General features: G+C 39.3%; 1 protein-coding gene across 6 annotated transcripts in view; it reads left to right on the plus strand.

Moving 5' to 3' along the window:
• The window catches only part of mast2 (microtubule associated serine/threonine kinase 2), a 145,490-nt gene that overhangs the window by 29,651 nt on the left and 90,015 nt on the right, over positions 1 to 25,824 (plus strand). For 2 of the 6 annotated variants that reach the window (XM_080887883.1, XM_080887884.1), the window contains exon 1: positions 17,190 to 18,656. The exons of the other annotated variants lie outside the window; for them this stretch is intronic. In XM_080887883.1, the coding sequence (XP_080744009.1) occupies positions 18,618 to 18,656 (39 nt within the window). In that variant the 5' untranslated portion in view covers positions 17,190 to 18,617. Of the gene's footprint in view, positions 1 to 17,189; positions 18,657 to 25,824 lie in introns of those variants that run through there. 6 annotated transcript variants of the gene reach the window in all.

A 25,824-nucleotide genomic window follows, 5' to 3' on the forward strand; every position in this document is an offset into this window, starting at 1 on the left:
GGAATAGGACAACCAGTCCTGCCATGTTTTATTTATGATTTATACTTCCCTTAAGTCTTTGGACTTTTAGTTAGGACTTTTAAAGGCAGCTATGTAATCAAGTGTAACACCTCAGCTTTAATTTCTAGGTTAAAAAGACTTGGGTTGTCACGTGAGTCCCTTCTGAGTGTTCCAGTTTCCTCCAGCAGTCCAAAGACATATATGAAAGGTTACCTGGTGATAAATTGGTAGTAAGATGTGGTTGTGGGTATGCATTGTTTTCCATGGAAATTATAAGCAAATGTAACACATGACTGCTTAACACTTCAACAATAAAGTAACTTAACCTCGTAGTTCTTCCGGAGCCTGCACAATATTGTCAGGCGAACCAGTTGTGGTGTTTGTGGTGAACCAGTCTTAGTGTTTCCACCTTTAGTGGCAACAGTTTTCTTGCATATTTTACATAAACAATGTTTATGCGAGTCACATAACAATCCATATGAACGTCCAGGGCCTTTTCTAGAAGAACATTGTGCTGTAACCAGATGGTCAGCTTGCACATCCCTAGTATTATTGCTTTTGTCAGGAAATGGCCCAAAGTGAAAAATGCACCTACCAAGTTGAAACTCAACACTTTAACATGTATCTTGTTACATATTTATCTTAGAAGCAGGGTGGATATTCTCTGCAAGACATACATGAATGCAAATAATTAAGATGGGAAATAAACAAAGCGGTGTTTCAGCATGCAGCACACAGGCCGCACACCTGCTGTCTGCAGACGTCGGGGCTTGGCCTAAAGGGAGCTTTACCATGCTGCTGTGTTAGAGCTGCTAGGGAACAGGCTGAGGCAGCTGCATCTTAAATATACATGAGGACATGTTGAGTAATCGCTGTACTCGTACCGTATCTCCTCTGTTGTGACTAATGGGGACAGTGACGTAGACGGCTGGTGAAGTGGCATGCCAAACTTTGACATCAAAGATGACTAAGAAAAAACCTCAAAAAACTACATCATGTTGTTTCAAGAAAATTTGCACTAAAGATATTTTTGACAATATAAAAGCCCTGCATCAACCAAACAATGTTTTATTGATAATTGCAGCTTGCAGGCAGCAGCATTTATAAGTAAATGAAGGGCATCCATTCTTCTTTTCTAATGAGTTACTGTCATTGAATATACACTACTTAATTTGAAGCGTGAATCCTTTGAAACAAGGTGCCAGAAGCAGTAGGATTGCAGTGCAATAGTAGTGATACAGGATAATATCTCTACTGCCCTGACAATGTGCTGTACAGAATACACAGTCTAGGCAGTGAGCTAAATACTTGCTTTATAAAACACACGAGACAGGGGCCAAGGTTGAGGTTGTTTACTGGACCTCTTTTGTGAAACGTAAACAACTGGAACCGAGCTAGGTTTTTGTGTTAGCGACAGTATCTGGTGCTTGTTGGAATGTAAACGCTGATCATCAGTACCCTTCCTGCTCCAGTGGCTGTAAGAATTTCTATCCTAGAGAATATGGGCCAAGTGTAAGAAATAAACACTTTTTCATTTTGCCTTCCAGAAACACTTTTCCTCTAAAGCACAACAGCACCAAGTAAAGTGCTTTGAGACTTATTTAGACTACTGTTAGTCTTCTCTCTCTCTACACACACACACACACACACACACACACACACACACACACACACACACACACACACACACACTCAGGACACAGACATAATGAACACATACACTGTATACAGTATCTATATAGACAGCCATACTGGAGGCACATGCAGTTGTTTCCTTTATCTAAAAGTGGCTCTTATACAGTTTGTGATTTTATTATATAAAAATATTATTTTCAGTTGCTGTGGAGTCTGTCTGCTGTCAATAGCGCCATCTGGTGTCAAGGTAATAATAGGCCACATTAACACTGTTTCACAATAACATTTCCTTAGCGTGACTTTCTGGAGTGTAACACTGCACATCCCAAAAACAAGTCCCAAAATGTACAATACCTACTTTTTTAAACAAGCTTTTTTTATAGAAAGTAAATACATTTTTTACCGCCATTACATACCTGTATTGTAACGGAACTTGAAATGGACTGTATCAAGAGCTCTGTTAGTCTTACTGAGAACTCAATTCATTCATTCATATAGCTTATATAGCTTTATTCTTTTCATTTTGACTAGCTCACATCCCCGGTCATTTTAGAAACAGCAAACATATATGTCTTTGGAATATGGGAAGAAACCCTCCAAAGCACAGGAAGAACATGAGCATAGAAAGAACTGGCTAATTCAAAATACCTTTTTTTTTTAGTAGAATATACAAATCAAGTTACAGTAATGTACAAAAGTCTTAAGTCTTGATATTTTGCTTCCAAGAAGACAGACATTGCAGTCATTTTTTTAAAAGTGGTCTTGAGCAACAGTACTCTTTCAGTTTTCCTTTGATCATTGGTTACTTTTGCACTCATTTCCAGTCTTTTACCTGACAGTAATAAGAATGTTTTTAAGACACTTGAAACTGATCTCTAAATCATTCAAGTGTATAAAACAACACCTAACTCAAGTGATGAATGAGTGCTATGTCTGCATATACAGTGGTCCCTCATTTATCGCGGAGTTACGTTCTAAAATTAACCTGTGAAGTAGCCAGCTTTATATTTTACAATTATTATAGATGTTCCAAGGCTGTAAACCCCCTCACTACACACTTTATACACTTTTCTCAGACAAGCACGAACATTTTCACACTTTCCTCTCTTGTTTAAACACTTTCAAAGTTCAAGCCTTGGTAGAAAAATAGGTCCAGTAATATAGAATGAAACCAAAGATCAAAGCCTGTTATCAGGTCCAGAACATGGGAATAGAGCAGCTGCCAGAGAATAAAACATTAATGAATAAATGGTATGGAAGTAGAGGAAGCAAGAAGAATGATTTGAGTAAAGTTTGACTTATCTGACTCTTTTGTTTCGCTTAATGTGCCTTATAATGGGATGAGCCTTATGGTCCCCAAAATACGGTAACTTCTACCTTCCTTTAGCATGTCCAGAAGTCCTACTTTTTGTGCGATGGTTAGCATCTTGCTCTGACTTTTGGTTGCTACTGCAGGTGTCGTTGACGGTGCAAAACGTTTTGTCGACATTGTTGTGTTTGTTGGGGAGTAAACTTACAAACATACAGTACAGCACTTCAGAGTCACACTGCTAGCGATTGAAGATTTCTGTAAATTTGACAAGATGAACGCATTTTGTATTGGACAGGAGACACGACACAAGATTGATTGACACTGGTCTACAGCCAATCAGGACGCAGACGCAAAAGCTGAACCGCATTATCGCAAGGGACCACTGTAACAGATAACTTGGCAAAGAACCACATTGAAATTCTATCTCCAGGCACGTTGTTACTAGTGCCTAATTCTTGACATGAAATTAACGACAGCAGGCGAACACATCTGAAAGTCATGTCCTTAAGAAGTAGGAAAAAAATCTAGCAAAGACCTGTTTAAAAAACCTGAGAGGTGCATCTGGCCCATCTACTGCGTCTACCAAAGCCTCATCAGAAACGGTCTCAGCGATAGGGTGGCTTTCATTCTTTTCATTCTTCAGGAAGGGAAAAAAGGAAACATCGGTGGAAGCTTTGTCGTGGTTTGGGAATGCATTTGGCCATGTCATGTTGGGATTCTTGTCAAATCAGAAGAAAATACTCTCAGATTTTGATCCACCATGCATGGTTGCCTGGAAAGCATCTGATTAGCAACAGCTATGACACAAGATCCCAAACACACTGGAAATGCATTAAAAGCATACCTGGATAGAAAAACACACAGTTGAGCAGTATCAGTCATAGATTGACCTCCGCAGAAGCAGCCTGGGTGAATGGAACAGCAGGCAGGCAGCGTCTAAAGCAGAGCTTTGGAATGGCCTTCAAGAAGCTTTAGAACTATTTCCTGCTTTATAAATGTTATAAACAATAAATTGCAACACTTAGTCTGCTCAGCTCGACTCTCCAACAAGCGTGGGTGATATGGCCTAACAACTATATGATGGCATTTCAAGGACATTTTCGACTTACACTATTCAAATTAAAATAAAAAGAATACAATTTAAACAGGCGAACTGAAGAGGATTGAAGGAGAACCTAGAGTTTCTTGGGATTTGGGGTTTTTTGGGTTTGTGAAGTCATTTCTTGTAGTTAATTGAGAAGCTGAAGTAGAGTATTTGTAACCAAAGTGTTTGGCTGTCAAATGTGAAGGGCAGAGAGAACGCTGGCAGGGCCAGCCGCCGGCCTGACTTCCCGTCTCACACCTCAGCAAATAAGAGATTCAGCATCTCCAGTGGAGCATGCTGTGATGAGATGAAAAATATTGTGCAGAAGGAAGGATGGGGGAGTGTGGGGTGGGCAGCAGTGTGACAGGCTGACTAAATAAATCAAGCAATAGCGCAATAACAAAACTTGCACAGGGGGTACAGGAGGTGAGCGAAGGTGCTTGGAGATGGATGAATGTGAGATGGAGGTGAAGTAAGGAGCTTTGTGTGGTCTTATGTACCTGCTGTCAGCTCTGTCAGAGGAAGTGCTTCCTATTAAGTTAATAGACTTTTTGCCTGGGATGGGATAGGCTACTGCTACTACTACTACTACTACTACTAATACTAATAATAATAATAATAATATTGAAAGGATCTAAAATCCTCCTCAGCATTTTGTTTATGATTAACACTTGGAATTGTGTCACTAATACACTGGAGGCGTGCCTCCTCTTGCTAAATTTTGCTTTTAGTCAGATCTAACCTTGACATAATTACATTAATACTGAGTAAAAAAAAATAAATCAGTATCTTTCCCAGAAATTACCTGAAAAATGCGGCTAATTCCTTTCATTTTGCTTCCTCAAAGTCAAAAAATGCTGTAAAATGACACTTAATTATCTTTTAGACTAGTCTTGAGCATCATGCCTCACCATAGCCTTATTTTATTTGCATTTGTGTGACAGTTTTTCAGCTTTAATTTTCTGCCCCCCTAAATGTTTCTCTTATTTATGTATTGATATTGTTCTTAAGAGTCATTTGTAGATTCACATTTATCTTGTTTTGTTAGCATTTTAACCTTGGTAACATCCATCAATGTCCAGAACTCCTCCCAGCCCACCTCCTCCAGCTTAGCCAGGGGAACACTGAGGTTCTCCCAGGCTCGTCGAGAGATGCAGTCTCTGTAGCATGTCGTGGGTGTATAGCATGTCTGTAGCATGTCGTGAGTGTATGTCCCACTGGGCCCTTCTCCCAGTGGGACATATGCCTAGAACAATGCCTAGAACATCTAACCCAGGGGGAGACCACCTCAAGCTGCTTCTTTCAGAGAAAGCTCATTTCCATCGCTTCTGTCTCCAATCTCATTCTTTCACCATCAAAATAACTGACAATAATAGGCATAATAAAAGCTTCAGGCATAGATTAAGAGAGTTATGGTGTTTTTTCTTTGCTCTGTCTGGTGCCAGATGGCTGCATCACATTTACAATTTACTGGCATAGGGCATTAATTAAAATGTTAACAATTAAATCGAACGACTGGTACATCTGTCTGTTTTTTTTATTTATTTTGTCAGAAATCTGTTTTTATTTGTATCATATGTTTCCCACATTTCTTTGAGAACATCCACTGTTTTGATGTTGGACATTGTTCTGAGGAATGCTCAGTCATAAGCAAACACATTTCCTCTCACTGTTCCTTTTTCATTAGGCAGTTTCTTTTTCTTTGCTCTCACTCTCAGATTAGTTTTCAGCTCATTAGACCAACTTCATTTAGTTCTTGTGTCTCTCTCAAAATGATAAAATGAGACTAGATCTTGGTTATGTTTCTTAACAAATTCTGGTACCTTTTCAGGTAAAGAAAAACACAAACGCATTTTTACCTTCTGATTTCAGATAAGGCATTGTAAAGTACTTCCTCATATTAATCCACAAAGGAATTTGATCCTATAATCAAATAATAATCTTTTTTTTTTTTCATTTCAGCAATTTGCTAAATCTGCAAAAAAAAAAAAAAATTCATTTAACAATTTCAAACATTTATGAAATTATTATTATTGGTTGAAGTGCATATTTTATGAACAATAATTAATGCGTTTTGTTTTGGGGCGACTGCACCTTCCAGGTAAAAGTCTTTCATTTTTGGACAAACCGAACATAGTTTGAGATTATTTTCTTCACCTTGGAAACTTCTAACTGAGATATTCTAACTGAAAATGTAGTTTTCATTGCCTTCTCACTGGGGTATGTTTGTATGTATAAATGAAGGTTGAGATGCAGGTTGCCAATGAAAGGTTTGCTGGTATGTAGATTTAAAAGGCAAGCAGATGTGGATAATTTTTTACAATAATTTATTGAAATGTGTTTATTTTGTTGTAGCTATGAGGTCAGTTTTAAATTACAGACCGTGATTGGTTCGTTCTTTCACGTTTAGGGTCCTGTTTGTTTTTATATTGTCTTTATTTTAGTATAGCTAATACCACACCTGTAATGTTATGCCTTCTTACACTAAATATATGTTTTTGGCCTGATAACGTGACCTCAGTCGTGTCACTCATTTCTGTTAGCTAGCAAAGCAGCTTGCTAGCTAACAAGTAGGCATAGTAGATTTGAACGATTACTAGTCAAACAGTAACCGTGAATATGAATGCCAACTTCAAATGAGTGACTTGTTTAAATTCCACAGTTTTATTCAAAGATCACTATGTCCTGATTTAGATGGTAATCAGCTATTGTTAAACTATTGTTATAAAAACTCAAGAGTAGCTGCTGATGGGCAGTTTTCGTTTTCTGCTATAACGCTCTCTCCTCCTCACTGGCCCCAGAGCAAATGTCAGCATGAGGTGAGTTACCAAAACCTAAATTCTAATTTAACTTCAAGTCATTTTAAATCCATTTATTTTCTCCAAATAAATTCCAACTCTGTTAATTTTGCATAAAACCTGCTAAAAAGTGCTGTTTTGTGTCTTCTTTAACGCTTAATGCTAAGCCCATTAGTAGGTTGTGTGAGCATGTATGTTAAACTACCAACCATGTTTGATTGAGCTACATGGAAAGTGCCGTGGTTGAATTATTGATAGCCTAATGGCTTTTATGGAAACCCGCTTTACTTAGTTTTATTAACTCACCCTCCACCTTTTTATGCTTTGTAAGCACGCATACACTAAAGCACCCCCCCCCCCCCCCCCCCCCCCCCCCCCCCCCCCCACACACACACACACACACACACACGCCAATGAATAGTTATTAATTAGGAGAGTGAGCTATTACCTCTGATGCAGCGGGGCAGGGACATTCTGTGTTATGTAGTTTAATATGTGGTTTTAGGTCTAAGCTGACCCACCTGCCTTATCTAGTCTAAAACCTAATGTCTAACATAAATCACACTAACAGGGTTATAGCACTGCTACCCATCTTTTGTGTTTCCTCATGCTGCCCCTGCTGTTTGTCTTTTCCTTTTATATCCTTATTCTTTTATTCATCCTTCAGCTTCTGTTCAACCTGGTACTTTCCTGTTAGGTCAGCCTGTCTTATAAGTTTTAGTTGCGAACAGTAACAACTCATTTAAAACTTTTACTGCAGACCTGATCTCCATTTCTTTACCGGGAGGCTTGGTGGTGGTGGTGGGGAGAATCATCAGTTTCAGCAGATATGTGATCTCTATCGACCAGATCATTTTAGAAGAAGATCCTATTACGGATTCTTTCTTCCTCCCCTCCCTTTCTATCTCCTTCCAGCTCCTCCTGTGTTTTTTCTCTCCTGCATTATGTTGCTGGATATCCATCACAGTACAATGTATTGATTTGTACTGTAGGCATTAATTATTAGGGGGAAAAAACCCTGTTCCCTGCTCTTTAGGGACTGAGTGCAGCATGAAAAATAACCATAAGTTTAATCACTGATGCTGCTGACAGTTGTTAGGCAGTTTGGTTATTAACAGGCACATTTAATGAAGCTACAGCCACAGCATTAGTCATTTGTGAAGGCTTGATTCTGCATGAAGATGTTTGTTTGCTCTTTTCTTCATTTTGAAATTCAGTTGATTACAGAAAAGCACTTTGATTCCTAGACAACAGGTGCTTTATGACACCATGGTAAAATCCAAACTCCCAGAAAGCCTCAGATCAGCTGAAACACTCAGTTTATTTAAATCCAGGTTGAAGACTCACCTGTTCTCAGCTGCATTTGAATAAAACACCAAATCCACACTTTTAAGCATAAATTTCAAAACGTACATTTTAACTACTGATTTTATCTACTGTTTGTTTTTGGGTTTTTTTTTTATCAATTTTAAATCATGCTTTTTATTTGTTTTTGTTTTTTAATGTCTCTGTAAAGCACTTTGAATCACCTTGTTGTTGAATTGTGCTATATAAATAAACTTGCCATGCCATTGACCAGTTATGTTATTGATTAGTGTCACCGCTCAAAGGGGATTTAGCGTATCAGCAGTGCTACGTGGTTTGACTGGTCTGTCTAGCAGCTTCAGGTTTATTGAGATCCAATCACAAAATAGTTAAAAATAAGAAAAGATTCATGTTTAAAACCAAGCTAAGCATGAGCCAAAGTGTCATTTGGTCCTTCTTAATATACGTAGACTGTTCTTACTTCCTTTCCATCACATGTAACTGCACCACACAAATCCTCTTTAGAGAGATTTCAGAAACACTTATCATGTCTCACCATGAGCTATAATGCTTTCTGAGTCACTCATGCAGCCGGAATCTAAAAGTGTCTGAATACACAAGTAGGCATTTAAATGCCATTTGGAGGGGAATTGCAAGGTTACATCTTCATCTCATAGAGCTCTAAGTTTCATACAATAAGGGGGGCTGGAAGAGAGGATGAAATAATGTCACAGGTGTGGATTTCCCCATCTAACTTTTATTAAAAATAGACTTTAAAGTGACTTAAGTTTGTTTTACTTCACAATGGCTGTATCACATGAAAGAGCTTGGAAGTCAGAGGAAAGAAAAGGTTTTCAGAATTGAAGTTCATAGTGATAATAATATGTGAAGTTAAATGAGGCAACATTAAATGACATATTGTTCTGTTTTTGCTCCATGACTCTGGTCTGTTTTTTTTTTTTTTTTTTTTTTGGGGGGGGGGGGTTGCGTTTTTTATATGAAATAAAAATAATGATAATATATTTTCAATCTAGCTCATACTGGAAAATTCCACTTAACATCGACTACTCCTTTACCCATCACTTTCTAGCGTAACGTCCAAGGACATCCTGCTTGACTCCTTCAGGACATAGTAACCATTTCTGACAGAAGCATGAGGCAGAATAGAGCTGGTATACATGGAGGAGACAGAAGGATGGAAACGAAACACTTCATTTTGCATGATGAAACTCTTTTAGGCTGAGTGCCAGTACCTCATCTCTGTGCTGTTACAGATAAATTAAAAGTTGTATTTCTTACTGAAAAGAAGAGACTGGGAATCATTCTTGTACGATTCCCAGTCTTGTAAGGCTTCAGGCTTCATTTAAGTACACATTCAGTAGCTTTTAACATAGTTTTTATCAGCAGTAATGTTACTTAGTTGAGGTCTGGGTTCAACTGGAGCAGCCAAGCATCTCAATTCTTTTCTTCTTATAGCCGTTCTATATAAATTCTCTGGTGTGCTCGGGATGTTGCATTACACAATTTTTAACCAAGCTTTAGCTGTTGGACAGATGGTCACACATTTCACTCGAGAATACTTTGGACTACAGAGGAGTTCAGTGACTGAACCATTTAACCTTTGAACTCAGGCCTGCAGTTTGCAGTTTGTCTGAGCATTGCACAGTCTGACCTTGGGGTGAATTCACTGGAGCTGGGCACTTTGTTAACACACTGCTGAATGTTCCAGACCAGAACTACGCCTGAAAAACTGAAGAAGCTTCTCTGATGAGAGGTGAAACGTCTTCAAGAAACTCAAAAAAGTCCAGTTGCTTTTCTGTCCAAGCTCTTGAGATTACAATGACGTGGATGGCTGAGCCCTTCACAGACATATTCTATGGAAGTAGTTTCTCAAAGGGTATACTTTCAAAGTATAACACAGAGTCCTGTGAAAACAAAACTAGTTTATTTGCACTTGGGTGAGAACAGAAGGTCCTAAAAACGCCAGAGGTGGTAAAATCTATTCTTGGGAGCTATGTCCTCTTTCAGAGTGACATGAGAGGGAAACACATTCCAGGCAGTTCAGCAGTGCTGTGCGTTAGATAACTGAGTGTCGGCTAGCATGCCTTTTGGGCTTCAGACATTGATCACGATATATGACGAATAATCTGCATAACAGTTGGGGCTAAATGTCACATTTTTGGGTCCGAAAATGTCAGAAAATCAATGATCAGATTTAGTCTGCTGGCAGTTTGTGTGTTATTTTCCTGTTCACCTCCTTCTCTTTGTCCTGAATGTGCGTACTTAGGTGTTTTAAATCAGCCTTATAACAATAAAGGCGATTTGCACAATGAGAGAGTAAACTTTTAAGCCTTGTCAGCAATTATAATCAGTCAGATTGATGTGGTCTGCTCTTGTCTAGATTTTCATTATAATAGAAAGCCTTGCAGTGCTTGCCAACAGTGGTATGTTAGGTGTAGTCTAGTCATTTACCCCTCACGGTCATCTGGTTTCCTCTCTCACTCTGTCTGCTAATAGCAGACTTTATTCATTTGCCTGGAACTTTTATGTCATTTACAAGCTAAAATGTTTAAAAGAAGTCCGAAAATAAAAACCAGAAACCTCAACTGAGTCTGTGCTTCAGTAACTAGAGGAAACAGACGATTAATTCTCCTTTCACATCGGAAAACATTTACAAGACTACAATAATAATAATGCTTTGGTTACAGCGTGAACATAATAAGTAGCAAAGGTTCAATAAGGAGTTAAAGCATCACCTTAAAGGCACTCAAAATTGTTGAGTGGCATCGTGATCTGTACTGAGATTAGGAGGCAGGGGGGAAAAAGCCTGGAGAGGTGGAAGTATGCACAGGAGAGAAGAGGAAGCAATGTGTGTAAATGTGAGGGAGATGGGTGGAACAATGAAGCTCCAAGGAATAGATGTAATAAAGTTAGCTGAGTTTAAATGTCTGGGGTAAGCCATCCAAAGCAATGGACACTGCGCAAGAGAGGTGAAGACGAGTCCAGGCAGGGTGAGTGGGTGCAGACGAATGTCAGGGCTGATTTGTGATTTAAGGATAGAAGCGAGACTGAAAGGGAAGGTTTAGGACGTCTTAGAAATGAGCAGATCAGAGGGACAGCTCAGGTTGAGCAGTTTGGAGAAAAAGAAAAAGCAGTAATGCTGAGATGGTTTGGACATGGTCAGTGGAGCGAAGTGAATATATCGGACAAAGGGTGTTGGATATGGAGCTGCCTGGCAGGAGGAGGTAGGTAAAGATAACATGCAGTATCATTGGTTTTGTATTTTATCAGAAATGACGTAGGCTTCAGTGTAGCATTATGCTGGATGCTTCCTGCACTTCAATTACATTAACAAATACATTCAAACAATGTCCTGTTCTGTTTGGGATGAGGTAATTCAGTTTTGACAGTATCTTCCATCTCTGATGACGGAGAGGAAATTGAATTGTGTTTCCATCTCAGCTCCCCCTCCCTGCCTGCCTCCTCTGATCTGTTTTTCTTCTACATCTCTCCTTTTTGCTGTGAGGTTGGAAACTCTTCCTGGAATGAAATCCCTGTGTTAGTATTGAATTCTTTCTGTTTACTTGCAGCTTTTCTTTATCTTCTGATTAGAGCTAATGCACAGACTAAAAATGTCACCAACAGATTGATTAAAATATTCCAGTGTAAAAGTATGTGCAAAGAATAATTTAGCTTGTGTGTTGTTTTGTGTTACCTGCAATCTTGTAATCCTCCCTCATATGTCAACCTGCCTCATGTATCATCCTCTCTTTCTGTCTCTCTGTTATGAACTATTACATGAATTCGGGGCCATGCCAGACTCAAGTCTGCCTCAAACAGTAAAGCAACCCAGGACTTTAGTCCAGTACGACTCAGTAAAGCATCTTTCCTACTTTTACTGGATGTAAATGTAGGTTCCATTAAAGGGGCATGTTTCAATCTGCCAGACGTCTGAATGTCAGTCCTGGTGCTCTTCGAGTTGTACCTATTGCAAGAAATGATTGTGTGTTGTCTTGTTTTCGGACGAGCAGTATTATTGTGCAGAATATGGCTCGAGCCCTACAACTTTCAACAGTACTTCTCTGCAGCCTTTTTTTTTTAATATATACAAACTCAAGATGGCAAATAGCCAGCGGTGTGTGCTGAAGGGTTTGGGAAAGATAAACAAGCAGGATTTCATGTGCTTTGATAAAATCTATTAAGAGAGAAGAGTTGTCCATTAATGTGACTGCTTGCATTCTGAAGTGGTACTGAGGGGAAAAGGGTAAATATAAGTTATGTTTTATAGGCAACAAAAGTGATGTCCCATCTGCTGGCACGAGGCACCCTTTGGTAGGATTGTCTGAGCGGTGACACCTGTCATTCAGGCGAATACAGCAATGAGTATTAGCGCCCTCGGGACTGGTAGAGATAGTACAGAGATGTGGCGACATGACTGTTTGCGTGCGAAGTGACCATTGTGTCACAGATAAATGGGTCCTTAGTGAAACTGCCGTATAGCACCAAACCACAACAACAGCAGCCTCAGGGCAGGTTATATTGTAAGGTAAAGGCTCTGCATTGAAAAAGGAACAGGATGGAACAGCATGTCTGTCTTTAGGAACTTATCATCTCTTTGAAACAGGGTGCAGTGTTTGTTGCTGTTTGTTGTGGCTTGACTGAACAGACATTAAACACACACACCATTGCGCATTGAGCCAGAGCTGCTGCAGTCGCCAGCAGTCTTTTGAACTGAGTTTGAACTTACACACATGCACACACCTACTTACATACATATAGATGCACGGCGATATCTTACGTCAGTGTAACCTTTTGACCTACTATAGCTGCACAGTACGCCAAAGCACATTTTGCATGATAGAGATCAATTCAAAGCAGGATACAGAGAGAAGATTTGACTTGGCGAGCCCCTGATACTACAGTCCTAATCTGTGTGTCTGTGTGTGTGTGCATTTGGATTTTTGTATCATCAAGAGCTTGTTTCTCACTATGTCTTTACCCCTGACAGCAGACATAGTCAAGTTTAGCTTTAGCCCTTATCATGAGGACTGGAGTCTGGCTTCCTCTGCCCTTTATTGAGAGCCTTGAAATGACTGTAGAGTGTGACTGACAGAGAACAGAGCCTTCTGGATCTTATTTAGGATTATTAAATATTGTTTCCCTTGGGATTAGTGGTTGAATGTAAACATTCATATTGGAATCCTTTTAAAACATCTTTAGTTCTCTTGTTGCATTTACTGTAGCATAGAGAAAATGACAAATAACAAAAAATAAACATTCAGTTTAGATAATCTAAAAAAGAGCCAAGATAAAATTAAAATCCGTTTCAGATTCCTTATTGTCAGTGCACAGTTATCCAGTGATTAATAATCCAAACCCGAAACTGTTAATTGCACAAGTGACTCAAAAGCTGTAGCATTACACACAGATGGTCCTTGAGCCATGCTGGATCCACGCACAGCTACTCTGTGTTTCCCAGACGGCTTCATTTCTGTACTTCCTAATTATGTTATCTACCACTTTCTAGTCATACATTTCATTTAATCCAGTTTACAAAAGTTGAGACTTGAAGGGAAGACAGGCCACATTAGTCTTTGTCTTAATTTGTACTCTGTACCTCTACCCTAGTTCTCTCTATCCTCTCTTTCTTCTGCCCTTTCTCCCTCTCACGGTGTAAAGCCTTTTCAGGCTTACTCAGCATTTTCTTATCAATGCCCCGATGGGGACAAAGCTTTATGCAACGGCTGTGTGTCCACATCTTTCTTGCTCTTATTTCCCTCTCTTCGTTCGCTTTTTCTCTTTAGCTTTCATCTGCTTTCAGCATCAACACATTGTTCTATATAAACCATCTGCAAAAATCAAGAATAAGTCGACCAGTCACTCAGACTTCAGGAAACCCAAAAATGATGTCACCATCTCTCACAGCAAAACAAAGAAACCATGGTCATTACAGACGAGAATAAGCACAGAAAGAAAAGCGGACTGTTCAGCCGGATTTCTCTTACCTGGACCAAATGAACCACATCTCCATACGTAGAGCTATTAAGCCGCTGCAGCTGTGAACAGCTTTGTGTATGATAAAGAAGTGGTGCGTTGAAAGGCAAAGCTGGATTGAAAAGTGATTTCAGAGCTTTGTGGTTATGTAAGATCGCAGCTCTTTCAAGTGTGTGCATTTTAGTTGGTCTCTATTATTGTGGAAATTGCACCCTCTGCCTCCTGTCACTGATGGAGTTGAATAACACTGTGTTCACATTCTTCATCCTGTGCCAAACACCTTCATGTTTAATTTATTCAGACTGAGCTTTCTCCTGCTGTCCTGTCTGACACACACATCCAAATACACCGTCAGCACAATGCTCAGACAGAGCAGCACGCAACCTGTCTGCATAATGCAGACACACACACACAGAGCTGTCATCCTACTACTCATTTCATAGTTTTCATTTTCGGGCGGGGCTGTTGCATAGTGCTGTTTGATACCTTTCTCTACAGCTCTCTGTTAATGCTTTTATTTTTTCTATTAATCTTCCAATTGCTTGTTTCTTTAGGACTGTCCATTATCGCACTGGACAAATGTAGTATTGTGTTTATATAATTGTTGTGACTGATTTCCTGGCATTAACTTTATTTCCCCTGAAACTCATTTACTCCGATTGTTTTATTTCAGCGTGTCTGTATACACATGCATGACTCTAAGATATCCGTCAGGCTGCTGTCCAGACAGCCAGCCAGCTGGCTGCAGGACAGTTTGACTAATAGTAGACCAACCCATCAAGCTGATGAATGAAGCAACACAAACAGGAGCTCTTTATCTCAGCTCCTTTATTATACAAAGAAGATGACCATCGTGTCTGGCACAACAGCCTGTATTCCAAACCCTCAACCAATTTAACACGAAATATCAGGTATCAATAACATGATTTCATATTGTCTGTTTATTGAGCCACATTGCAATGGCCCATTAACTTGACGACAACACAAATGTTGTTAAATCTTGTGTATTTGGTAGACAGATTTCTTTACAGTCAGCTGTGGCCCAGAGCTATTAGTCAGAACCTTCTGTTCAAAAATCTCTGAGGTTATACTGAAAACAGGTTCTTTAAAACAATCTTCCTAAACAGTGAACTAAATTTATAATTACGCAACTTCTAACTAATTTTCTGCACAGCCACACTGCATAGGTCACTGTTACACACTGGATTATGTTAGAAATATGGGCTCAAGGCAGATTTCCCAGTTTTCCAGTATCAAAATGTAATACTAATAAATGGGTAGGTACATACTGCTAAGTACTTAGTACTTATTATAGCTTTAATAATTCTAATTTGTGTCCTGAAGTATGATGTTGAAAGACACGTTGATCATGTCATCTTCATCATCATGATGAGTCTGGCATCTGGTTGGAAGGTGAAATACGATGTCCATGTTGTAGCTGATTTACAAAATGTTCCTGTGAGTTTGTGGGTGCTGGACGCAATGTTACGCAAAATCCGAGTATTATAGGGATAATGTAGTAGAAACAGGATAATAATAGGCATGTGTATCATGCCTTTATTGCCCTTGACCTCTAACCTCACACTGGGTGTGAGTGTAGGTGCCCACATGCTAGACTACTTTCATTTCAGTGTCTCTGTATGCGTTTTAATTTTAGCCAAGCTGCATTCAGTCCACTACACAAGCAGTCAGTCGGTGGGCTACTGTCCACCAGTCTTGTGGCTAAGTGAACATTCCTCTGTGTGGCCCCTTTGGCCTTTGCACTCACTAACACTGGGGCTTTGACCAGAGGATGGGGGCCCAGACAGGGCTGCTGGAGCTCAGTTTGATATGGATTACTCAGGGTCTGATCTCCCTCTACACACACAGCAGTGGCTGAACAGACGAATCTGTCCATGGTCAGTGTTGTGTTTGTGCTGTATACAGTATATATATGCATGCACCAGCAGACATATACTCTCTCTCTTCTGCTTGTTTTTTTCTTTTTTTGCTTGGTTATTCAAACCATCCATTCATTCTCATTACCATTCTCTCATGTCTTTGTGAGTCATCAGTACATGGCTCTCTGTGGCGTGTAGGAGGACTCCAGACGCTCTGCCTTCCTACAGTTCAATCTATCCTTCCATCACTTTTTTGTCCCCATTCCTGTTTTTGTTTTTTTTTCGCTTCTTTGCTCCTTTGCATCTCTCTTGTTTGTGGAGGAGGATCACCAGTTAAAAATAGTGTTCTGGTGTCACTTACCAAAACCTGTCAAAACAAGATATATCCAGAAAAGGTAAACATTTTCAGATCTTTACAAGTGACAGTTATTGTAATCAATTTTTGATCCAGCTGATTGGCTGAACCTTTATTTTCTTTCTCTGAAAAGAAATTGAAAGTTTCCTTGGCTGTGTGTTTACATCCACCCTCTTTTCATCTTCATCTTAAAATACAAGGTAAAATACGTTTTTAACTCTTTTTATGTGATATTAAAGGGAAAAATGAGACACTTTGAAGCTTTATAAAGGCTCACTTACATGCTTTTGGTCATACCTCCAAGTTCTTGTAAGATGAGGAAAGCGGTGGCTGTAATACCAGCATCTTTAATGCCTATGGCTTTAAGCACAGGTGAACACAGGTGTATGTTTGCGTGTCCACATACTTTTACATACAAACCATCAGGGATAATATTTTTTTTTTAAAATTAAAAAGAGAGTTGTGTGAAAAAGTGATCATCCAAAACCTCTGATCAGTGCATTCATGATTAATTCATGTGTATAAAATAATGATGCATTAAGCACACATTGCTCTGTGTGTGCGTGTTGCAAGGTGCAAAGGCAGCATCTTGTTTTGGTTAGAACCAGGCGAGGTTATAGTGACGGATACAACAGCGCACACGAGTGGAGAGGGAGGCGGAGCACTTGTCCCTGCTCCATTCATTGTGAGCAAAGCCTCTGTCTCCTGCTTGTGCCTGATAGGCCGTCTCTGCAGAGAGAGAGGGAGAGAAAGAGAGAGAGGTTGAGCTTGTGGAAAAAGAACAGAGGGAGGAGCTGGAGCATGTGAGCATACTGACACATCAGAGAGAGCAAAGAAAGGCAACAACAGAGGGGACGCAGAGATTTGAGGAACAGAAGACAAGAGAAGAGGAAGGAAGGAATCCTCTTGGAATCCTCAGCTGTTCTTCTCAGAGACGGAAACGCTCATCCCTCCTGCCTTGTTCGTCCCCTTGTGTTACTACTCTCAGCTGATCTGGATCTCCTCCTCCCCACAGCCTTTTGGAGAAACACTGAAAACTGAAAGATGCAGGAGAAGGTGCAGGAGAGGACGGCAGAGATGAAGCGATGACTAACATGCATGATGGGGTTGTGTGTGTGGCGGATGCTTGTGTGCGTGTCTGCGAGACCCCTATGGCTTTAACTGTATGGAATCTGGCCCTTTTGGTTGGCATGGAGATGGATGCGAGGTGCCTTCTTGCTTAGTAAATCACTGCTAGCAAACAAACACTTTTTTTTAGTCTACACTCTGTGTCGTCTGGTGAGTCTAACAGCTTTGTGTCTTTCTTTTCTAATCTCAAGCCATAAAACTGATTGAGGAAAAGCAGGCTTTTCTCTAAACTCTGGATTGAGTGTCACTTAGCAGGTTGAGCACATAGGGCCTGTCAGTCCTGACTGATCCCTCCATAGAAAGAAACTCTGGAAGCCTGCTTGCCTGCTTGTGTTTTTGCAGTGATTTCGGGACCTTGTTACAGCTCAGCTCTAATTAAGCCAGAGGCAAGCAAGCTGGTGCCTTCCCATTTATGTTTTGCCTCCTTTCAGTCTCTTTTTCCCCTCCCTCTGTCCACCCCCTGAGGCCTCATCGTCATCATTAATTTCTATTGCAAGCTGCACATGAATAATGGAAGGAGCAGAGTTTCCTCTGGACTAGTGCCTTAGGGGTGGGAGGCAAACGGAGGAGGACAGATGAAGAGACTCGAGAGTCAGAAACCAGAAAAAAGGAGCTGAGCGCCTCACTGTACACTCTGGGAAACTGAGGGGTGTGTCCAGTGCTGAATAAATGAATGGAACATACAGGGAAGATACGGAGGATGAGCTTTCACCATTCTCTACAACAAGTTTGAATACACACAAAAGATAAAGAAATGGAAGAGATCAACATTAGACCAGTCTTCTGTGCTTTTATTTTCCCTCCACAGTTAGTATAACAGCCTTGGATTTTGTATATATATATCAATATATACACGCACATATTTTTATTCACCTTATTGACTGAATCCCATCTATTTGGCACTGAAACCTGAAACCGATCACCTCAGTGACGTCTCAGAGAAAAAACAGGACTCTTAAAGCTTCTGATTGAAATGGAAAACGATGACAACCTGATGAGTAAAGCCTTGACGGACAGTAAAGAGGGGTGGAGGCTCTGATCTCACTACTTCCATGTGGACAGACTTCCTAGAAAGTGCCTGAACTTTGTTGCTTTGAAAACAAAAGATACCTAACCTCGCATTATCATGGATGACTCAAGTATTTTGAGACGCAGGGGCCTGCAGGTAGGCTTCTAGTGCTTTTTTTTTTTGCTGTTTGTGTGTGCGTGTGTGCATTTTTTAACTTAAGACTGGAGCATATTATTTCTCTGTAGTTTGCAGAGATAAACTGTCCTGCACTGAAAGGAGAGGTTCAGAATACTTGAATATGCACAGTTTTGATGCTGCTGCATTCGTCAAACATGCACCCAAGCAGTCACGGAGACTGACCCTATCACATCACAATATACCATTATTTGTTCACACTCACTTAAACAGATGCGTAAACCATATCACCAGGCCTATCCAATTTCCCTCTGGTGGAAGTTGGTAAATGATGCAACAGCCTAGTGAACAACAACAAGCAATTGTGTATCATAGCACTCAGAATGTGGACAGCCTGTCAGGTTCATGTCACACCTTTAAATAATAACCATTTATAATTCAAGCAATTAATTTACGAAGGACTATATAAGAGTTTTGTTATCTTTTAGCTCCATGTTCTATTAGTAAGAACATCAGTCTAAAATCTAAACTACTAACTTTAAGGCTACAAATGTGAAATGGAATGAAAACTGATCCTGCTGCTACACCAGACAGTGTCTATCATCCATTTGAATGAATTTTAAAAACAAATTAATTCAGGTTACATAGAACTATGTAAAATCATGTAACATCCCTGCTTGTGTTGTCAAGCCCAATTGTGTATAGGTTCATTCTTCCACTACAAATTACCTTGTCAGTTTTACGGGTGGAGCATCTTGAGTGGTGATATCGATACAAATATCGATACTGCAGTAAATTAAAATACTTTGGGAAGACTATGAACAAAGAGGGCTTACCTCTTGCATCACCATCCTGAGATAACTTGAATTAAATTCAGTGCAAGCTAATTAGCTTGCGCTAATTCAGTGCAAGCTAATGGTCCAGTCACATGACTAAAAATAGGACAGTCCTGACATCTACAAGAAAAAATACATTGTTGGCTGCCTGGTGTTTGTATTACATTGAAGTCACTCTGGGACTGATTGCAGCTAGTGGTGACTAAATGCTTGCAGATAGTTTAAGGGGGGTTGCACACTTGTGACCATGTTTGATTGCAAGGCGATTGCACAGACTGGCTGATAGGAGGCAACCTTTCTGCAAACAGTTGCAGTCTTACGTGGACTGACTGCAGTCACTCTCAGAGTGAAGGTTTGCAAATAATTGCCTCATTTATAAAAGCAGACAGATTGCCAGCATGTTGCCATCAAGCTAAATTAGTCGTTCTCAATGAGTATAACTTGAGGGGACTCGACTCATCTGGTTGCCAGCTGGTTGCATTATCATTACGTTGCTATAGAACAGGAAGGTTTCTGAAGGCAAATGTAACAATTAAATGCACATTTGTGTTAAATGTGAATTTCTGGCTATGTAAACAACGACAGATATGTGATTTTCAACAACTTCAAAAACAACATTTTAAAAAATAGATTGATCCATTAAACCAAGATACATTTTTTTTTGTTTGCATTGTTTTTCCTTCCTTTCCCGCACACGGCTGAAAAGCTGAAAAAGAAGCTTGACAAATGTTGAGTCAGCAGATGGTGTCATCTACATCCTAAATCCGAGAGGCCAAGGACAAATGCACGTGTTAGAGACAGGTTTAGTCTAAGATTAGCTTTTCCTTCAGGTCTTGCCTTACACTGTTAGATTTCCAGGAGAAATGAGGACACAAGGTTCTGCACACAGTGGCGATGAAACGGTGTTCTAGTACTGTATTTATGGTGTTTAAATAGCTTTGTGTCGAGAGGAACTGGGGCTTGAATGAGGCCACCTTGTAAGGAGTGACAACCTGGATTTTCTTAGATTAACTCTGTTTTCCACGTCACAGCGTTGTAGTGTCAGGTCGCAGACAGCTTTTTAGTGCTTTTATTTGTGAACAACAGTTAATCGGTTAATTGAACACACTGCTAAAATGGTTTTGAATTATTGATTTAAAAACGGATTTTCTAAATAACACCAATGTCTAGACAGTCAGACACTGCACACAGTGTTATACTCAAACAACTACAACATCATTTACTACTCGAGTATTTCCATGTAGAGATCAATAACTAATACTGACACCGTTGTAATGTTGACAAATACTAATGAAACCATGTTCTCCCTCAGCACCAGTTAACCAGTTTTTATGCGCTCATGTTCACCAGAAATCGAGAGCTGATAGTTTGTGAGGTTCAATGTTTTAAAGCTTCATCCTTAAATCAGACATTTACTCTTTCACTGTTATGTCTCATCATGGGAAATGACAGGGTAACAATGGTGCTGTATGGTTGTCCTTAGGTGTTTGTTTTTTTTTTGCCAAGCTGACAAACCGAAAACTGACAACTGCTCATTTGTTCATCTGGACACAGCAGCTCTGTCTGGGCTGGGTATATTTGTTGGAAGGGATGTTTACTCTCTGTAAATCTCTTTATGGCTAAGTGCCCACAGTTGGATACAAACCCTGTCGGCTGGACAGATTAAAAGCACAACCAGCTGCCATGAATTGCTAGACATGGACCCAAATGTAGACTAACCAGACTCACTGAACAAACTGAAAAAGCACCTTTATTTAAAAGGTGGATTATTAAAAACAACAGAGTCCATACAAAAAAAGAAACACAGGGAATTTAAACTGAATCCACAATACTAAACAACTGGCTGGGAGTATGTAGGATAATAGACAACGCAACAAAGGATGTGTGGAGCCTGGGGCTGTTTATATTAAATGACAAATTAGGGCTAATCAGGGGGATAGGGCACACCAGAGTGGAACAGGTAAGACAAATCAGGAAATACTGAGATAAAGGAAACAAAACAAAATAGTAGACAAAAGACTATCAAAATGAAACAGGAAGTAACACAAAACCCAGTGTTAATGACACCAGCAGTCCGAATCTGTGGCCCTTAGAGGCTGTAGTGTGTGTTTGCTCATTCTTTAATGGTACCAGTGCTGAAGCTAACATGTTAATTTGATTTGTGGTGCTGTAGGACATATAATTGGGTCATTACAATCAAAATCCTTTATCCGCTGAAAAGAAAGAATAATATCATGAAACACCATGCTTTTTTAGATATATTTATGAGTTGAAATTCTGGCCAAAGGTCAGTCATCTTTTAAAGCGATAAATATCTGGAGCTTTCTTTGAGACTATTAGGCAATTGGGTTTTAAAATGAACCATCATGGCTCAAAAGGTTGCTGAAAGGAACATTGTAGGCTTATAATGACACTGGAAGAAGTGTCAGGGTGGCCACTGAAAGGAAAGCATTTTAACAGCAAAGTTGTTTGTTGAAGTACATACTGGAATAAAGATGCGCGTTTTTTTTTCCACCATCAGAAAAATACAGAAGTTGAAGTTAAACTGGTGAAATAATAGCTCACAAACGATATCTAACAACAGTAACTTTGGTCTGTCTACAATCTGGTTTATTACTGTCAAATGTTAGATTTTGGGATAATGATGATGATTTTACATTTTTATATTTATTGACATTTGTGAAGTTCTTTTTGGTATAGCAGTTTATCATGATTATGATTATTGTTATTATTATTATTATTATTATTATTATTATTATTATTAGTAGTAGTAGTAGTAGTAGTAGTAGTAGTAGTAGTGGTGGTGGTGGTGGTACAAGTAACATATCGGTCTTTAAATGTAACTGAATAGATGTAATGCAAAAGTGTATGAATAGTATTAAAACTAAAAATTTCCAGACAAATAGATGGATAGACTTGTCAACATCTTTAAGACTTTTCTTTGTAGGAACCTCAAAAACACACCAAAGGTTTGTGTGAGCAGTGTCCTTTTTCTGGCTTGTCCTTGAAACTTGTGAGGACACGTGTTCTCTTATTAGCTTCCCAGTCAGATAAGATATATAGCCTGAGGTCAGCAGTCGGCCTTTCATCAGGCCACTGTCAGCCTGACACTGTGAAGTAGTGTGATCTTTCAAACCCAAACACAGAGCACAGGTCACCTACTTGACTGCTGGGTTAGAGATAGTAAAAGAAAATGTGGTCGGGGTGAAAGGTCAAACAGATAGCTGTCATGTTAAGCTTAGTGGATCGAATCGGATCGGTATTCTATTCGCTGTCTTCTGGTGTCTCTGTGTTGTTTTCTAGGGTGAATATGTAGGAGTTGGTGAGCTATAGCCATTAATACAGCTGTCTTAAGTCTCTGCTTCAATAATACCAGCAAGGCCTTGTTGGTTTGCTGTACATATGGTTGTGGTAAAATGTGTGTATAACTTTCGGTGGGTTAAGTTTAACTGCACAATAAAAGTGCGTCTGCTCCTTTTGTTTGTGTTTATTATGAACATGTTTTATTTATCGCTCCACAGCTGTTGGGCTATAGGGTTGTCATTCGAGAAACAGGATTAGTTCTGCCATTCAGAACTCCAACAGCAGCAGACTGAAACAAAAGCCTGTCTGTCTCTGATTATGTCTTAAATTAAGAATCTTTATCATGGCTCTGTGCTGACATCAGCCTGTCTGAGCTCTAGGAAAGCAGCTCATATCAGCTGGTATCAGCTTCCATTCAAAATTGCTGTCGCATGAATTTAAAGACTGTTCTTCACCATAAGCTCTTCTTGTTCAGAAAAGACGGTATGGTGAAATTATATACCAGCTGGTTTCCTCTCGTAGGTTCAGCATCGAATAATTCAAAAGACAGAGAGCAAAACAATAGGTGGGTAATTTTGTAAGTTTCAATCCTATAAATTCCCCCAAATCACACCAACCGAGATCACAAAACCTTCTGTAGGCAGAATTATGACTGTAAAATATTTTTATGAATTATTTATAACTTTAAGTTACTCAATGTAAAATGTCTGTAAACCCAGAGTGACAACACACTGCAAACGCAGACAGTCTTTAAAAAGTACTGACTCACACTTATTTTGTATCTCAATGTCTTTTAAAAGGAAAGAATCACATCTAAAAACAGCCGTTATCATGATTCTTCTTAATCTCCACCCAGAAGATGTAAATTACACGAACAGATACCAGCTCCATGTGCATGAAGACACTTGTAAAGACAATGCATGCTAGTAAAGGTTTCTTGGATCTCTATGAAGGCTACTTTTAGTCATTACGTATTTTTTACTGTTGGCAATGTACACTAATATTTTTGGTACTCATTCATAGTCATTATTTATATGTAACAGGCCAAAACAATGTTGGTGGAATCTTTGTCCACCAAAGAGTTTTTAGTCAGAGGAGTACATGAGTTTTCAGAATTGTGATTTAATCCAGAAAACTCGTTATATCTCTGCTTTTGTCGTCAAATTCTTTTTTCTTTTGTCTCTTTACACGGTTTGACGATTTGTTTACTTTAAGGATACTTTATATACTTTGTTGGAGTCATTTCTGCATAATGCACAATTTGGGGGCACATAATGGTGCTTAAGAACAATCTGGCAAGAGTTCAGTGTCTCATATAAATGAACGCTGCTACCTACAGTTGGGATTAATACAGGATTTTTTTTCTTTTTTCTTCAGATTAGCTATACATTTTCTCTTATTTGCTTCTGTTGATTGTTCTGACTCGCTTGCTTTTACTGTTTTTTTAATCATACACTATGATGGTTGTGCCTCTCAAATCGATGGAGAGAATCTGTTGTTGCTTTCCTTTCCCAGCTGTGGATAATTTTACTTTTTGGCCAAAGAACAATCTCAAACTGAAATGTGTTGAGCAACTCTAGATAGGTGAGAATGTGAAACTGAGATTAAACAAATCAAGCAAAGGGAGATCAGGCTAATGGAGAGAAAAATCCAGCCAATTAAAAGTAAACAGACAAATCTCCTTTATGGATTAGGAGTTCTTAAGGGTGTTGGTTTCACTGGGAACAGAACAGTCTTACAAGAGCACCTCTGAGAGTGCTTGTGTGTTCTGCAATGGCTCGTCTGCAGGCTAATGAAAAAGCAGACAGGGACAGGAGGTCTCTGGCATGCAGGCGCTCGGTCAGCTGGTACGGTTTGAGGTTGAATTTGATCAAGGAGACCAATGAGGCAGCTTCACAGGTCAGCCAGGTATGATTCAGACATCTAGGATATTTTCCATGATGCTAATATGCCAGTGTTGAATAGCTACAACTCAGTGCCATTATTACGTGTGTGATATAAATATTAGAATATCCTTCCACTTGCTTTTTTCCTGAATGAAGTTAAAGCAGATAACCCTCTTAGTGCCAACTAACACTGACGTGTTATTGCTGGTTGTAGCGGCTTATTTTAATTCTTTCATTTAAAACATACTAGCAACAAACAAACTTACAGGTACAAAGATGGAAATGATTTGTAATGAATTTCAGCTGAACAAGAGTTGCTTCAAGTAGTTCGGGCATAAAAGCTTCAAGCAAATCTTGTATATATTCTATACACTAATCACATTTTGTCTGAAAAGAACTATTTTGTAAAGCAACAATGTCCACCTGTCAACTATAATACAACATTTCCCTTTGACCAAAAAAACTTTGATAAATTAATTGATAGGGTTGAAGTCATATGATTTCAGTTAGTTAATATGAAATAAGTTCTTGATTTCCATCCTGAGGTCTGAGGAAATTTACAAGGTTTTTACACCAGTTTGTTGTTATCCAAGCACACATCAATTCCACTGGAATTATAGTAACATTTCATCCCCGCTGTTGTTGATTTCCCCTCTCAGAATCTTTTTTATTCTTATGTTTTTCTGCTCTTGGTGGTAAATCGATATTGTACTCCTTTTAAGCAGAGCAGTAACTTGTGACCTTGCCTCACTGTGCTGTTGAAATCACTGCAGCTGCTATTTATCAGAAGCCCAGAAAATCAGACTGCAGCTGCTCCACGCTATCTGACAATCCTCAGAGCTGCTAATAGACTGCTCTGTGAGAAATCGAGTTCTGCCAGCTTCCTGTTGGTCTATCAATAAACCAGATATTCAGAGAAAGACATGTGGCAAAGAACATTTAATGCTGTGAGCATTTCATTTGTTATCAATGATGATACATTGTCCCATACTTAAATTACTATGGCAAATAAAGCAGACACATCTTAAATAATTTTCCTGGTTTGGACACCAAACAGAAAGCTCTCTGTGGACATGCATAAATTGCCACATAAATCTCCCAATTTAAGTTCTTGAGTGTTACAGTTAACAACTGATTGACATCATAATTATCAGTCATGCCCTG

Source organism: Rhamphochromis sp. 'chilingali', assembly GCF_963969265.1.
Source record: "Rhamphochromis sp. 'chilingali' genome assembly, chromosome: 7".
NCBI lineage: Eukaryota > Metazoa > Chordata > Actinopteri > Cichliformes > Cichlidae > Rhamphochromis > Rhamphochromis sp. 'chilingali'.